General features: G+C 43.7%; 1 protein-coding gene across 3 annotated transcripts in view; it reads right to left on the reverse strand.

The window, feature by feature from the left end:
* Positions 1 to 235: 235 nt before the first annotated feature.
* The window catches only part of ZNF330 (zinc finger protein 330), a 32,443-nt gene continuing 17,349 nt past the window's right edge, over positions 236 to 15,329 (reverse strand). For 2 of the 3 annotated variants that reach the window (XM_053403310.1, XM_053403309.1), the window contains exons 2-10: positions 10,464 to 10,593; positions 9,892 to 9,911; positions 9,720 to 9,790; positions 8,605 to 8,684; positions 6,924 to 7,050; positions 5,781 to 5,885; positions 4,469 to 4,515; positions 3,147 to 3,264; positions 236 to 1,326 (exon numbers count right to left, since the gene is read on the reverse strand). In XM_053403310.1, the coding sequence (XP_053259285.1) occupies positions 1,076 to 1,326; positions 3,147 to 3,264; positions 4,469 to 4,515; positions 5,781 to 5,885; positions 6,924 to 7,050; positions 8,605 to 8,684; positions 9,720 to 9,790; positions 9,892 to 9,911; positions 10,464 to 10,583 (939 nt within the window). In that variant the 5' untranslated portion in view covers positions 10,584 to 10,593 and the 3' untranslated portion in view covers positions 236 to 1,075. Of the gene's footprint in view, positions 1,327 to 3,146; positions 3,265 to 4,468; positions 4,516 to 5,780; positions 5,886 to 6,923; positions 7,051 to 8,604; positions 8,685 to 9,719; positions 9,791 to 9,891; positions 9,912 to 10,463; positions 10,594 to 12,353; positions 12,432 to 15,329 lie in introns of all 3 variants that reach the window. The other variant, XM_053403307.1, reaches the window with a different exon arrangement.

Genomic DNA, 15,329 nt, shown 5'->3' on the forward strand with positions numbered 1-15,329 from the left:
AGTGTGAAGGCCAACAGCCCTGGAAGGGTAAAAGGCCTACCAGAAGGGGCGCCATGTCACTGCTGCACAAGGTGGGCAGCTGGCCCCAGGGCATGATGGGATACCGTTCTATTCTATAGGTCTGACAATGCCACTGATTTTAGGAGGCTGTTTTAGGCGGCCATGCCCTTTTCTCTGACCATATATCTGTCAACACCATCCTCCCTCTGCTGCAGCAAAACACAAGGACACAGGATGAAAGAGAGCGAGCGACGGACTTTATTAGGCAAGGAGGATGCAGTGACATTTTTATGGCGACAAATCTAAGATCAAAAGTTTATTTAGGTCACACTGCAAGTGGCTGCGAGCGCTACAGTTAATGTCTGGCCGTTCAAAAAGGCAGGAACTGACAATTCTCCAGTAGTGCATTACAAGAGACTATATTGATCAGTCTTGCTTACACAAAATGTCAAAGTAACTTTAATTCCAATTTATATTTAGAGTACAATAGCTTGTAGCAAGCATTTCCCCAAGTGCTCAAGCTAGATCAATATTTATGAAAAACCTAGGAGACAGCTTTCAATATATAAAAATAGTTGATGCCCACTGCCACCAATACTTATGAATTTATGAAACATGATGACACAACCCTCCCCCAAAATTACTCAAGAAAAATAACTTTGCTTCTGAAGAATGCCTGGAAACAAAAATTACCTCAGCCTTCCCACACTTCCAACTTATGTTGTAGAGAGAGCATTAGGTCTCATCCTCATTTCCAAGTTCCCTGAACTAATGTGAACCCTCAAACCCTTTACTCTCCAAGTCTTCCAATATCTTTAGCCATACAAATCTTTTCTTGATCTCCTGCAAATTGCTCCATTCCTAGTAAGCTTTGCTATTTGAAAAGTCTAGCTGTGTTATTCCAGTGCCACCACACATAAAAATTCACTAAGTACACAAAGAGTTCCTCTCAAATGCTAGCTCCACCATAACTGTGGGCTTATGGCCAGATGCTAAGCACGTTTACCCGGAGGTTAAGGGCCACTATGTTAAAGGGGACTGACTGCCTCTTAAAAGTGTGCTTACGTAAGCAGCCTTAGTCATCAGCCTCCTCATAGTGTGCATAGCCGCTGGCATAGGTCCTTCCTAAATTCAAGTGACCAAACATACTGGTTGCCTCCGTTTCCGAATCCCTCCCTCCTTCCTCCTCCTCCTCGTCTTCATCGTCATCCTCTGCTTCGTAATCATCATCTTTGCCAGCCGAAAGGTTCTTCCAATAGGCATCATAGCCGGAAGCTCCGTCAGCCTCTTCGCCTCCTGTCTGTCGGCCAAACCTCAGAGAGCGTGCTGCAGAAAGAGAGGGAAACATCCTGTCTTTGCTTCACTTCCATCAAGGAAGGTGGGTGTTAAATAGATCAGGCAAAACGCCAACAACGTTACCTTACAACTATTTTCACATGTGTAATTCTCATGATCGCACTGACAAATAACACTAGAAGCAGATAAAGCATTATCGCAAATCTGTAAGAAACCCATTCATTCATTCATTCTTCGTCTTCAATATTTCTCCCCCTCCTCATTTACAGGATCATTCTGGTTAGCCAGCATGCTCCTGGTAAAACGAGGAACAAAGGCTTCTCTGCAGTTTACACCCTTTCTGATCGAGATGAAACCATCCTCATCTCGTTGCATTAATTCAAAAATATGTTACCAGATTTCATGAGAAGCCTTTTGAAAAGGGAAGAACATGGACTTCCCAGTACGAGGTTTGCTGCAGGTGATAAGGGTAATTGCAGGTGGAAATGATTACCAGTGTTAGAAAAATTATTATTATTATTAATATTAATACCACCTTTATTGTCAATGTACAACCTGTGTACAATGAAATTAACCGAGCCTCCCCCCCAAAAAACACTCAATCTCATTGCACTCTGTGTGATTGCACAACACACCAACCCCAAAAGTTGGTTGCACTATATTATTTTCTATTCAGCAGCCTAACAGCCCAAAGATAGAAACTGTTTTTTAGCTTGTTGGTACGACTGATTATACTTCTATATCTCCTGCCCGAGGGTAGAAGATTAAAGAGGTGGTGACTGGAGTGTGAATCTTCCCTGAGAATTTTTCTCACTCTCCTAAGGCAACGATCCCTTGCGATGTCATCTAGCGGGATCAGAGGACAGCCCATGATATCAAGCGCTGTGTTCACCACCCTCTGTAAAGACTTTCTGTCCATGGCTGTCAAGCCAACGTACCACACTGTGATACAATATGAGAGGACACTTTCTATTGTGGACCAGTAGAAGGAGGTCATCAACTGTTGTTTAACATTATTCTTTCGCAAGACCCTGTGAAAATGGAGTCTCTGTTGGGCCTTCCTAACCACCTGAGTTATATTGTTTTTCCAAGTGAGGTCTTCACTAAGGTAAACTCCCAGGAATTTAAAGGAAGAGACTCTCTCCACACAACCCCCCCCCCCATATACAACAGGGCTAGTTCCCCTCTCTTCCTCCGAAAGTCCAACACTCAGGTATATAAGCTAATTGCCAAATGGCAGCTTTAATCTAGGTTACGGTCACCACAATGGAATGTCTAGGTACCATTGGGGTGGGGTGTTGAAATTAATTAATATACTGCTTTATGTTTTAATGCAAAAGTTCAGCGTGGTTTACAGCACATTAAAACATCAAATAAAACAATCCAGAATAAAACAACATCAAGCTTCAAGGAAAGCTTCTCTAAGTGACATGATTAATATAGCTGCCCCACAGCAGAAGTACTCTAGGAAGCATATGGGGTGTAGTGGTTAAGAGTGTTAGAACAGGGCCTGGGAGATCAGGGTTAAAATCCCCACTCAGCCATGAAGCTCACTGGGTGACTTTGGGCCAGTCACAGCCTCTTAACCTACCTCACAGGGTTGTTGTAGGGATTAACTGAAGAGGAAGGTAAACCATGTACTCTTTGGGAGAAAAATGTGGGAGATTAATGCAATACACAAGCTCTTCTGCTTACTTGCTTAAGAAAGCTGCAGGGCCAGCCAGGTGGAGATGTCAGCCACCAGCTTAGCATCCAGAAACCTCCACATGGTCGCAACTGGACCCACGCCAGTCACAAAACACACCTGGTGCCTGGGGAATTCTGAGCGCCATTACCATAGGGAAACTTACTTGACATGCTCAGGTCCTTAGTCTGTTGCGTTTCATGGCCACACTTAGGGCAGGGAGGCTCCCTTCCCTTCTCTTGTTTGAAAACCTTACTCCGTGCGTGATCATCGCAGAAACAAGCCTGCAGGTTATATAAAAGAAAGAAATAAAAGGAGAAATATATCACAAAGGAACAGTCTGCAATCGGGAAAGAAGCCCCACGGAGAAACACAACAGACTGCCCAAGTTGAGTGGCGATGGGATACATACCACTACCATCTAGCAAGCTCCATTTGAATCTTTTTAATTCACTAAAATATATGCAGCCCACCTTCTGCACAAAAGCTGGCTAATGACATTAGGGGGAGACAAGGATAGTTCCTCCTCTTAAGTATTTGTTTGAGTGGGGCAACTGGATGGAGACATTTCAGTCTAGCTGGCGATGCAAGACTCAGCATAAATCAGGCCCTGTAAGGACAGCTGTGCCCCTTCCCAATCTACTCAACCAGCTCCTGTACAGAGTCGTGAGCAACTGCAGGGGAAGTTGGAGTAACTGAAATTGGGCTCTTCGTCCCCATAACGCCCTTCTCTGTCATGGCTACGGATCTTTGGACTCAGCTGCATGCCAGTGGTGGGCAGGGCCAGAAGCAAAAGTGAATGGGGCAAGGAATGCGTCCCACACCTTTGTACAATAGGGTGCATGCCAGCCATTCAAAACTCAAAGAGTTTTCTACAAACACACATGCACAGGTTCCCCATCTTTCATCAAGAGGCTTTAATACAGTCCAAGGACACAATTTCAGCCAGGCGACAGACAGCACTGGCGCACCAGAGGGAGTGGTCTGGGGAGAGGGGCCACAAGGCCCACTTCCCTGGGGCAAATGATTCATCAGAACCCCGTGAACGATAATATTAGCAGATATATAGAAAATGTGCAGGGTAATGAGATGTTATCTCGGCTTCACGCGGAAGCAGGCTGGTGCAGACGGCAGCCAGGCAAAGATGAAAGGTTTTTGCATTTTGAATGAAAGGAAACCAGCAGAGGGAAAAGGCTGCGGCAGTGCTGAGGCTGTAACAATGAGCGAAGGAAGGCAATTTTAGCAACTGGGGTTTAGAAGGACTGGAGGGAAGGAACACCAAGTGTCCAGGAACACAGCATGGAGGTTACATTAATCAAAGGGAGATGGGAACAGGACCCAGATAACTTCTTTGGGGAGGCGGGTGGGAATCAGGAGACTTTTTTGATGCATTGTGGAGAAGGACACGGCAAGAACTGCCAGCAGCTTTCAATGTATATGAGAGCTGTGAGCCCGATACATCTACTTTCTAAACGCTTTTGCTGTTACCTTACAACGGAGACATGAATGCTGCCCAAGTCGATTACAGGAAACACCTATTAGGCAAGATAAAAAAGGCATGCTTGAATAATGAGATTTCATGGCTTTGCTCTTTTCCTTTTGCCTTCTAAGCCAAGGTCAACTATTCAGTTCAATGGGTAGCCTCAGGCTTTCCATGACTGCGCCTCTTTAAAGTACAAGGAAAATGAACACTTTGCCTCAGCCGAAAAAAAGAAGCGAACAGACATTTTTAACGATGTCCCTACAGAGCTTGGGCCCAACGTTGTTCTTCCTGCCTTCCTGAAAGCAGAGGAAGTCCTCTTGATTGGAAGCAACAGCTTGTACAACAAGGACAAGCAGAATAACTAGACTGAACAACAACAACTAATGTGGGGGACTTTACAAGCAGTAATGCTGGAGGAGAAGTGCAAAACTCAGGCACATCACAAACCTGGCATTAGTGCAAGGAGGGCCTAAACACACAGGGCTGATCACCAGCCTGGCTCTCCATGAACTAAAACAACAACAACAATTTATTACTTATAATAACAACAAGAAGAAGAAGAATTTATTACTTATAACCCGCCCATCTGACTGGATTGCCCCAGACACTCTGGGAGACTTCCAATGTAATAAAAACATAGCAAAACATCAAACAAAAAAAACTTCCTGATACAGGGCTGCCTTCAGATGCCTTTGGAAAGTTATGTACAGGCAGTGACCATTTCAGGTGCATCTAACTGACGTGCAATCACTGATGTGCGGGTCTTTTTCAGCCTGGTAGAAGGCAGAACGGAGGCATAATGAGGTGGGGTGTGCTTGTTATATGCACTCCAGATGCACATAGGGGCTAGGAACAAAACCCCAATTCAAAATGGTGGTCATCTGTAGTGGTTTACTTGTTTTACATCTGATGGGAGGGTGCTCCACAAGGCAGCCGCCTGGTTCCCTGTAACTTCACTTCTCACAGTGAGGGAACTACCAGAAGACCCTCAGAGCTGGATCTCAGGGTCTGGGATAAATAATGGGTGTGGTGTCACTCCTTCAGGTATACAAGGCCTAGTGGTGCACACCCTGGGCTTGTGAAAGGGACACACCACAACTAAACCCTGTTACTGGCATTTTTCAGTATCCAACTTCATCTGCAAAACACTGACCCATCTTACTCATGGTATGGCGCTGGGAGAAGGTTGCTCCTCCCAGCTACATTCCACAAGGCAGTGGCTTAAAATTCGCTACCAAACTACTATCTGGATATGAGTAGAAGCAGTTAAAAGCTGGTTCACCTTTAATAAGGGAGACTTTCAGGGATATAGCTTACATTTAAAGGTCTCGGCTTCCAGGACTTGGCAGCTGGCCTGGTGTTCAAACTGATCATCTTCGCAGAGAAAATTGTGGCAAAAACAGCAGCTGAATATTCTGCCTCCTAGAAGATTCAGCAAGACACAATGTAATGGATCAAAATCAGTCCCCACACTCCCTAGCGTCAAAAAACAAGCAGATGTCATGAATCAATTCTAGGAATGAAAGAAAACCTGGCCTGTCTTGCACCAGATAGAAAAATACTGTGGATTACAGTGGTACTAGACATTTGTGTAAACAAGATGTTTTATAGCACTAATCACATTTTCCTGGTTAGGTTGAGATGGCTTGGTCATGGAATGACAAGACCACCATATTAAAAGAGATATTATTGCACAGCAGCATCTAAACCAAATATTCCAGCTACATCCCCACCCCCCAAAATAGCCTAAACTAACAGTTCAGTTCTATGCATGTCTTGCTGCTTTCAGTGGATTGTAGTCTAAGGTGGTACACTGTTAAGGCCATTGAGATAAAGAGGAGAGAGTCAATGAAACACCTTTTCCTGAAACTGGAGTGGTGGTGGGGGTAGTGGAAGGAAGAGATATGCACAACACCCCAAGAGGATACTGTAATTGTGTAGAGTTGATGGTTTAGCACAGGCTTTTATGGCTGCGGGTAATGATATCTAGTAGCACAAATTACCTTGGTAGTTTGAAAACTTCCCTCCTGTGTAATATACTTTCGGACAGATAATGTGTCAGTGGGAGGGAGTTCACGTGATAAATTGCATCATGAGCTGCAGCCAATCAGAATAGCCTGTGCAAATACTCCCAAGGGACACCCAGCTAAGTCACAGGCACTTAAGCCTACCAGTTTCAACAAGTTTACCCCGAGTACAACCTTAACACACATCCTCAATTCCTACAAATAGAACGAGTAATAGTTTTCTTGCATGTTTCATCAGAAAAGTGATATGTGAATGGGTCTGCCTCTCCTCCAATTTTAGGATTCTCTACTTCTAGTGAAGTTGTTTTCAATTCATAAAGACTTGCTATGGCAAGGAAACTAGCCCTGTAGCCACCTTCCTTTGGTAATTGGTGAGCTTTCCAAATGCAAGTGAAACAAGAGAACACACCCCTCTAACTGGAGAACAACTCACCGTGATCCCAGACACCTCTCTCACATTCAATGCACTCTGCGTCGGCCAGAGGACAGATACAAGCATGGGTGCTAAGGCATTTCCTGCCATGGCAAACCCAAGCTTCACAGAAATCACATATGGCCCCCTGCAAAAGAAGAACCCACACATTACTATGGACTTTGGCAGACCTCTATATAAGCACCAGCTCTGCTGAACAAGCAAGGACCGAGCATGCGTTCCAAGCAGCGGCAGCAGAAGGGAGTTATTCTGAAGCAGTGGAAGGCAATTTTGCTCAGCGCTGCCATCCATCTCCCAAATGCATTCCATATTCTCAGGGCTCTTTTTTATTTTTTTTTGCAAGACTGCTAAGTGGCCATTCCTAAAGTACATTACATGAAATTGAATCCCATTGATTTTCTTTCTGTGTTTTCTTTTTTAATCCCACACGCTACTCTCAGCAACCAGAATTGCTCGGAAGTCCTCGCTAAGGAATGCAACAGACCCGGACAAGATGTTCCAAAGTATGCAAGCAGCCTGCGTTCCACTGGCTACTCCCCCCCCCCCAATGAATTGGCTCTTGCTGCGCTGTCTCATCCAGGGAGCCACGCGTGTGGACAACAACAGAGCTGCCCATTATGTTCATATCAGGCAATGTATTCAGGGAAGCTTTGCTTATTTGCAAGAGGATTTGCACTACGCAGTTTGCTCGCGACAGCACAGAACACGCAAAAACAAGGAAGTCGAACTTCAAAAGAAGTACCATATTTACTCGAGTCCAATGCACCATCGCACCTCAATTTTCAGAACCTTGAAAAAAAGGATTTGCTGGCAAATGTAAATGTCCCATCGAATCTAACGCAGACCTTAATTTTCGTGTCGTCATTTGGCCAAAAAAAGGTGAACATTAGATTTGAGTAAATATGGTATTAAAAAAATGCATAATCTTGTTTTCCTCTCCCCTGTATTTGGGCTAATAGTGTTTTTTGTCTTGAGTTACTAGTTAACCTTCCCATGATTCCAGGCTCAATTGTTACCTTTCATGAAAGCAATGTGTTATCTCTCTTGAAACGTGTGACTCTGAACCAAATGACCACCCAGGCAACAGAAGGTGATGGAGGGCAGGGGCACACAAGACTCCCAAATCAGCATCCTGTCTTATTTTTTAAAAAAACATTTTATAGCCAGGATTCAGAAGGTTCTGGTTGCTAATTTGAATAATATTTTTTTTTTAATATTATTCCAAAATACATGTGTTTACCTTCAGGATAGCAGAACCAAATATCATTTTATTGCTGTAGTCACGATGGTGCTATGAGTTTAAAATGTGAAACTGTGCATGCTTACGAGTTTGTTTGCTTTTTATTTACCAGGGTTGGCAAACTATTTTGGCTTTTTGCTCCAGTATAACAGGAATGTAGAAACCATTGTAATGCATAGAGTTTCAGGGGAGTCAGGAAGGCTGTGGAACAGCAACGTTATTTTTATTTATTTTTATTTTTTATTATTATTATTGTTGATGATGTGAGCTTCACAACTCCCTCTGTGTGGTAAGACCACCACTCCAGGGTTGAAAATTACTGAGATGCACCACTGGGTAACAAGAAAAGAGCCATCAACACAGTTGGGCAAGTAATCCCTTCAAACTTTAGTTGCACTTATCACATATTCTAAAGCTGATGTATTGTTTCCAGATACATACCACCATAGCAAGCCCAGTGCTGTACACACCAGCATGTTTTATGACACAGTCTGAAGATTTCATCATGCATTTTGTTTTTCCTATTACAGAGGGAAAAGAAATATTACACACACACACACACACACACACACAACAGTGTTCAGCAACACTAAAGCTCCATAAAAAGCCATAGCATTTGTCTCTTTCAATGTTTACAAGTGTTTCAAGCTAAGGGGGGGGGGTGGAATTGAGAATAAGGGCTATCATCCAAGAGATCTGAGCAAACTGTGGTATTTTAAATTGCTCAAATCAATACACATCTGATCAAAACAATGAGTTGGATCCAGCAACACCGTGCTATAAGGACTTCTGGCTATGTGACCAGACTTACACTCCCTCTTCTCCCCTCCACCACTGGCATGCAACTCACCAATTTTTCGTGGGTTTTCCTCAACCCTCTGGAGCAGATTTGGTGGAGCAGACCGTAGTCTTTGCACTAATATGACAGTCTTATTGGATACAACCAAAGAATTTATTTTTTCAGATAGTTCACCATCTTAGAAGAGGACATTCTTTATTCATCATGGATAGGGGCTGGGGAACCTGTTGCCTTCCAGATATTGCTGCACAATTGACCTCGCTTGCTGGGGCTGATGGGAATTGGAAGTCTGGAGGGACAAAGGTTCTAGAGTCCAGAAACATTTGGAGGACTGCAGGTTCCACGTTCCTGCACTAGAGAGGCTGCCTCTTCTGAAGATGCACCCTTTCATCTGCAGTTTTCACAACTACTTTATTAAAAATAATTTGCTGCATGGTTAAAGGTGCTGATAGTTTAGACTGGACAACTAAAAGCAGCTAATGTTTTCAGTCCCAGAAGGAGCCCAAACAAGGTAACTTTCCTGTCGCGTCTGAGGGTGAATAACCTGTGTTCCTCCAGATATTGCTGGAGTCACTACTCCCACCAGCTCCAGCCAGCATGGCCAATGGTCAGGGATGATGGAAACTGAAATCCAGCCACATCTGGCACCAACAGAGTCAAAATATGGCTAAGTTTGTATAATCAGGCCACAATGCAAAAATAAAATTCTAAGCACAGACCAATTGTAGGAACACAGAGAATTAAGAGAAAGACTTACCGCACTGTGCGCAAATGGGCAGCTTCTGGACAGAGCTACAAAAGTAGCAAAAAGCTCTATTTTTCTGCCGTCTGTCAGAATAAAAAAAAGGTGAAACAAATAAATGAATGAAGTCCATTTAAAATGGTGCCAAAAATGTTACATGTAAAGGAAATACTGAATGCGCATTTACCTTTGACATTTATCACATTCCTGTAAGAGAAAGAGAGCTTGTTTTACAGGAGTTCCCATTTAAATTCAGAGTTTATAAACTTGTGAATTCACTTGCCACGAACACAGTTCGTTGGTCCTTTCCCCACTTTGAGTGCCCCGTGCAAATACAAACACACAATGAAGGTGTAACAGTCAGTGCTGCGGGTGGACTATACCCATGTGTTTGTATACATAAAGTCCTTCTGGTATCGCCAGGAGGGCTCCAAAAGCTTTGCCCTGGATCAATAACCAGCTCTTATTTGTTCTTGCCGCTACCCTCCCCCTGCCCTCCTTTGTGAAAACCAGACAACTTGAAGAAGAGCTGAAGAAGAATTCCACTCTGTGTGTGCGCACAACGGGAACTATTTCATTGTTTAAGAAGATTTATAACATCCGGTGTCTTTTGCAAAATCTCAAGGTTATATGCTTAGGATCTAGTTCTGCTCCTTTCAGTCTGATAAAGCACTGTCAATCTCACCCTCCTCTCCTTGACACTGGAGAGGAGAAGAAAGAATTTTAAAGCCATTATCAGAAATACATCTCAATATTTACCATGGAAGCATTGCAGGGATGTTTAGCCAAATCAATGTTGCCTCTTGAAGCCCTTATCTGCTTCTCCCGTTCTTTACGGCTCTCGGCCTTCTTGCGAGCGCCAGTCTTCTTTTTAGGCATTCTTCACTTTCTGGGAGACAATGTTTTACTCAACAACATTTGATGAAGAGCGATTGGTACCCTCTAAAATGGATGCTAAACGTAATTTTTAAAATCGCGACATATTCCTCCCTTCCAGATTTTTTATTTTTATTTTGGAATGTGCCCATATACACGCATTAGCAATTCTAATCACTTTAGAGGAGGGGTGACCGACCACTTGCCCTCTAGGTGCTGATAGGCTACATCTCCCATCATCTCTGACCACTGGCTAGGCCAACTGGGATGATAGGAGTTGGGAGTCCAACAACAACTGGCTAGCCACCCCTACTTCAGAGTTTCCAAACTAGCTGCTCAACACAGAATAGCTACACCTAGAAAGAAGAAAAGATACGGAATGAAAAATATTTGTACCTTTGTTGTCAAATGCCCTGGAACTTGTACGTTTTGGCTCCCAAACGCCGCAAACTCGGAAGTGATTGTTCCAGTTTGCAAACGTAAACGTTCTTTTGGAACCCGAATGTCCAATGGGGCTTCCACGGCTTCTGATTGGCTGCAGGAGCTTCCTGCAGCCGATCAGAAGTCGCAATTTGGTTTTCGAATGTTTTGGAAATCAAACGGATTTCCGGAATGGATTCCGTTCGACTTCCAAGGTACAACTGTAATAGAGTGGCTGACAAAAGCTACAAAGCAGCAGTCTTAACCTGAAGCTCAATACCAAAGGAACACTTGGTCCTTACCCTTTCTTTTGCCTAGTTCTCTAAGGCAGCAACCCATCACTCGTAACCAGCAGAGTAAGGCTTCTCCCTCGCTCCCCAACAAGTATTTCCCCATGAACAACGGGTTCATGAGTGTCTGCCCCATGGTGATATTGCATTCCCATAGAAGCTGGGATTGGACAGTGTGATTCAAGTGATAGCCTGTGGGTTATACATCGTAAGTTGCTGGGAGTCCCAAGCAGAGAGAAGTCTTAATTATAAATAAAGTATTTTAAGCTAGTTTTAAAAAAATTAGATTGGAAGGGAATGATGCATATCGTACTAAAGAAAGATATATATTTTTCTTATTATTAATGTGGGGAACTCATATAAGCTGGTTAGCCTTCTATACAGTGTTTAAATTGCATTAAAAAGTCATATTTTATATTCAGAATTGCATACCAAGCTGCCTGCTGGCAACAATCATTATTCTGTAGACTGACATCTATGACACTGAATACCCAATATCACATTATAAACTAGGTTTTCTTCCTGCTTAATGTCAATTTAGCAATAAGAACTTCAATCTTCGGTATTTATACATATCATTCTAGGCATTTATTACACACCTTGAAGCACTGTAATAGCAATTTGTGGAAAAATTGGATGCTTCAAAAAATGTCAAGAGCATATTGGTCGTAAGCAATGCTACCACCTAAAATTATTCCTTCTGTCACGTACTCAGGGGATTGGACCCATATTACGAACTTTTAGTTATATGACAGCAGCTACTCAAGTCATTCATGTAAAATATTGGCAGCTGCTGGAGTCATTTATGTAAAATATTGGAGGGCACCAAACACACTGAATCTAAAATAATAATAATGCAGAATTATACTGCATTGGCCACATGGGGGGACTGGAACAGTTACTTCATCAGCTGATATCTATTAATCAATTATTGTGCAAAGTGCTTTATACCCCAGTGTACAACTCTACCTTGAAATGGTCTAAGATTCTCATCTTATCCTCAAATCCGTGTTTAGGATAATTAGGAAATGGGAAAGAAATAAAACTGCCCTGGTCAACATACCTCAAAAACGGATATTGCAGAGATGAAAAAGATGCAGAAAATGACAACCAAAAAGGTCAAGAGGTTGAAGCAACTCCCCTGTAAGGAAAGGTTACAATGGGTTTTTAATTTTGTGAAAAGACAAGGGTCAGGGGAAGGGAGGCATGGCGTAGAGGACATAGATAGGGAAAATGCCCCCCCCCCCGAAATGGTGGGAAATTCAGAACAAAGGGAAGTCCTTCTGCATACAGAGAATAGTTGTGGAATTCTGTACCAAAAGATGTGGTCATGGCCACCAACTTGAACAGCTTTAAAAGGGGATTAGGCAAATTCATGGATGAAAATGCTATCAATGGCTGCTAAGCATTACGGATATTTACTAGGGGTGTGGAGGCTAAACAATGAGGCAAACTGGAGTGATTTAAGGGCAGTGTTAGAAACTCAAATACAAAAACTATTTGCCAAATGGCATGTTAAACTTAGGTCATGGTCACCACAATGGAATTTCTAGGACAGGCATAGGCAAACTCGGCCCTCCAGATGTTTTGGGACTACAATTCCCATCATCCCTAGCTAACAGGACCAGTGGTCAGGGATGATGGGAGTTGTAGTCCCAAAAAACATCTGGAGGGCCGAGTTTGCCCATGCCTGTTCTAAGAGGTGCCTTCCCCTGCCCCTCCAAGATTAAAAGCTGTAAATGAATTGTGTAGATCCATCAGCACAATGGAGGTGTCTGTCACCATTCTAGCATCCAAGGAAGTTCACATGGTCGCAACTGGACCTGGCATCCAGGAGAATTCTAACAGTTTTGGGGGCTTCCCCTGTCAAAGCATGACATCAACACACATGTGCATGAGACAGGGGCTCCACAAAGCCTTGTCACTTTGTTTTTCTGAACTTTGTAGCTCTGTAATTTTCTGACCATTGTAGCTCAATCTTTCCCTAGTTCCATGGACTTTGCACGAAGTGAGGCTAAATTAAAGATTGCCCGTGGAGTAGTAACAAGAGCTCTGCATTATTTTTTTGCAAAGCACAACAGTGAATGATTTTAAAGATGTGCTTTTAAAAAAAAGCCTATGCTGTTCTGCTTTAGCAAACAACAAAGATCTTCACAACTCCAAGGCAGTGTCCTAGTCAGTCTCATGTTGTGAGGCCTATCAGGGATCTGTACAGCCTATTTCAGAGGACGTAACCACCAGCAGAAAGCTTTTTTAAATGCACAAGCACAGCACTCAGTCACCTCTTAATGATTTAAAGGCAAGAAAGAGCGAGATAAACCCCTGCTTCCCACCCTCCTCCAAAATGTGAAGCCAAAATGGAGGCTTAAGTCCTTTTTGCGTAATCAATATATTGCCCTAATATGGATTGCAAAGGAATGTTCCCCCACCAGAGTTCCTAGGCCTATTTGTCTGCAATTTGACAGGCTTAATCCACACTTGATTAAGTTTTATCCAGTGTCTGTAAATTTCATCTGCTTCCACCAAAAGTCAGGGGATTATAGCCATATTTAGAGTGCCCATTATGGCAAATGGAGAGATAAGTTTTACATAGAGTGCCATGGAACCCAACACAGAGACTGGAGCAGAGAAGACAGTGATTCAGAAACAGACCAGATTTAAAAATAAAAAACACACAGACACAAGGCAACTCTTAAGGCCACCCTCAAGATCCTCTTCCGATGCCACACTGGCAGTTTTCGGTGTTCCTAAGCCTGAAACTTCAGTAACCATTTTGTAGTGCTTAACTACAACCAATGTAAACTCACCAAGAACATTCATTCATTCATTTTTTTGGTCATTCATTTTGAGGTATTTATATATCACTTTTCAGATGAACCTGACAAAGCAGTTATATGTTTACTGGTACAACCTCCCCCAGTGCAGAGATTTTTGTCTTTCAAAATTTGTCAAGCAAGAGTCATTGCCTTGTGACATCACAGGGGCCAGCCTTGTGAGGTCAGGATACTGGAGAAGTGACAGCCCTGTCTGCACACTGAACCCCTCAAGAGTGAATGGGTTCTAGTGCAAGGGTTGTCCTGTGCTGCTGTATTCCCCACTTTCAATGACACAGGTATAGCTCACAGGGGAGCAACAGCAACACTAACCGCGTTAGCGTCATTTACGAAAACCAGAGCAAAATTGTTGGGCTTTAGGGAGAACAGCTCTTGAGTTGCCTGTCACCTTTCACTCCCTTGTTAGCACAGAAGCAGGCCTGGGAGTGCAGCTTTGCTAATATCACAGGAATAAAGGACTATCCCCAGATGCAGCCAAGAATCCTCAGGAAAGGTTTCCATTTGTTTCTTTTAAGGCACATATGAGTGTTATTGGACTACAACTCCCATCATCCCTGACCACTGAGCACACTAGCTAGGGCTGGGAGTTGTAGTCCAACATCACCCCAGAGCAGTGTTTCCCAAACTTGGCTCACCAGCTGTTTTTTCAGACTACAATTCCCATCATTCCTGACCACTTGCTAGCTAGGGAAGATGGGAGTTGTAGTCCAAAAACAACAACAACACAAAACCCAGTTGGGAGACCCAAGTTTGGGAAACACTGATCTGGAGGCTTCTTTAAGGCCTAGTTTACAGGTACAGCTAGCCGAAGCAAGCCCAGAATTGGAAGCTGGCGGTGGGGTGGAGGTCACCACCCAACTTCTGGAAACTCTCGGAAAAGGGGGGCGATGGTGTGAAAGAGGAAACGGGGAAAGTTGAAACCAATTTCCCTGGGAACTGCTTGCTAGCCACATTGCAGCGAACAACCCCAAAGCTCTGGAGCAGCTGCGAGGCTAATGGCAATCGCTCCCCTCCCCGACCCCCCAACCTCGTGATAGAGACGCCTTATTGCTACCGCCCCTCCCGATCAAGGGGGTGGGCAACCCCACGTCCCTTCTCGCCCCCATGCCTGTCTGCATCTGCCTATTGCAGGGAGAGGGGTCTGCCCAGCATCCCACCCCCTTCCTCGCAGATCCACTTGCTCGCAGCAGGGCCCGCCCGGCGGC

The sequence above is a fragment of the Podarcis raffonei genome, chromosome 9 (assembly GCF_027172205.1).
Source record: "Podarcis raffonei isolate rPodRaf1 chromosome 9, rPodRaf1.pri, whole genome shotgun sequence".
NCBI classification, from domain to species: domain Eukaryota; kingdom Metazoa; phylum Chordata; class Lepidosauria; order Squamata; family Lacertidae; genus Podarcis; species Podarcis raffonei.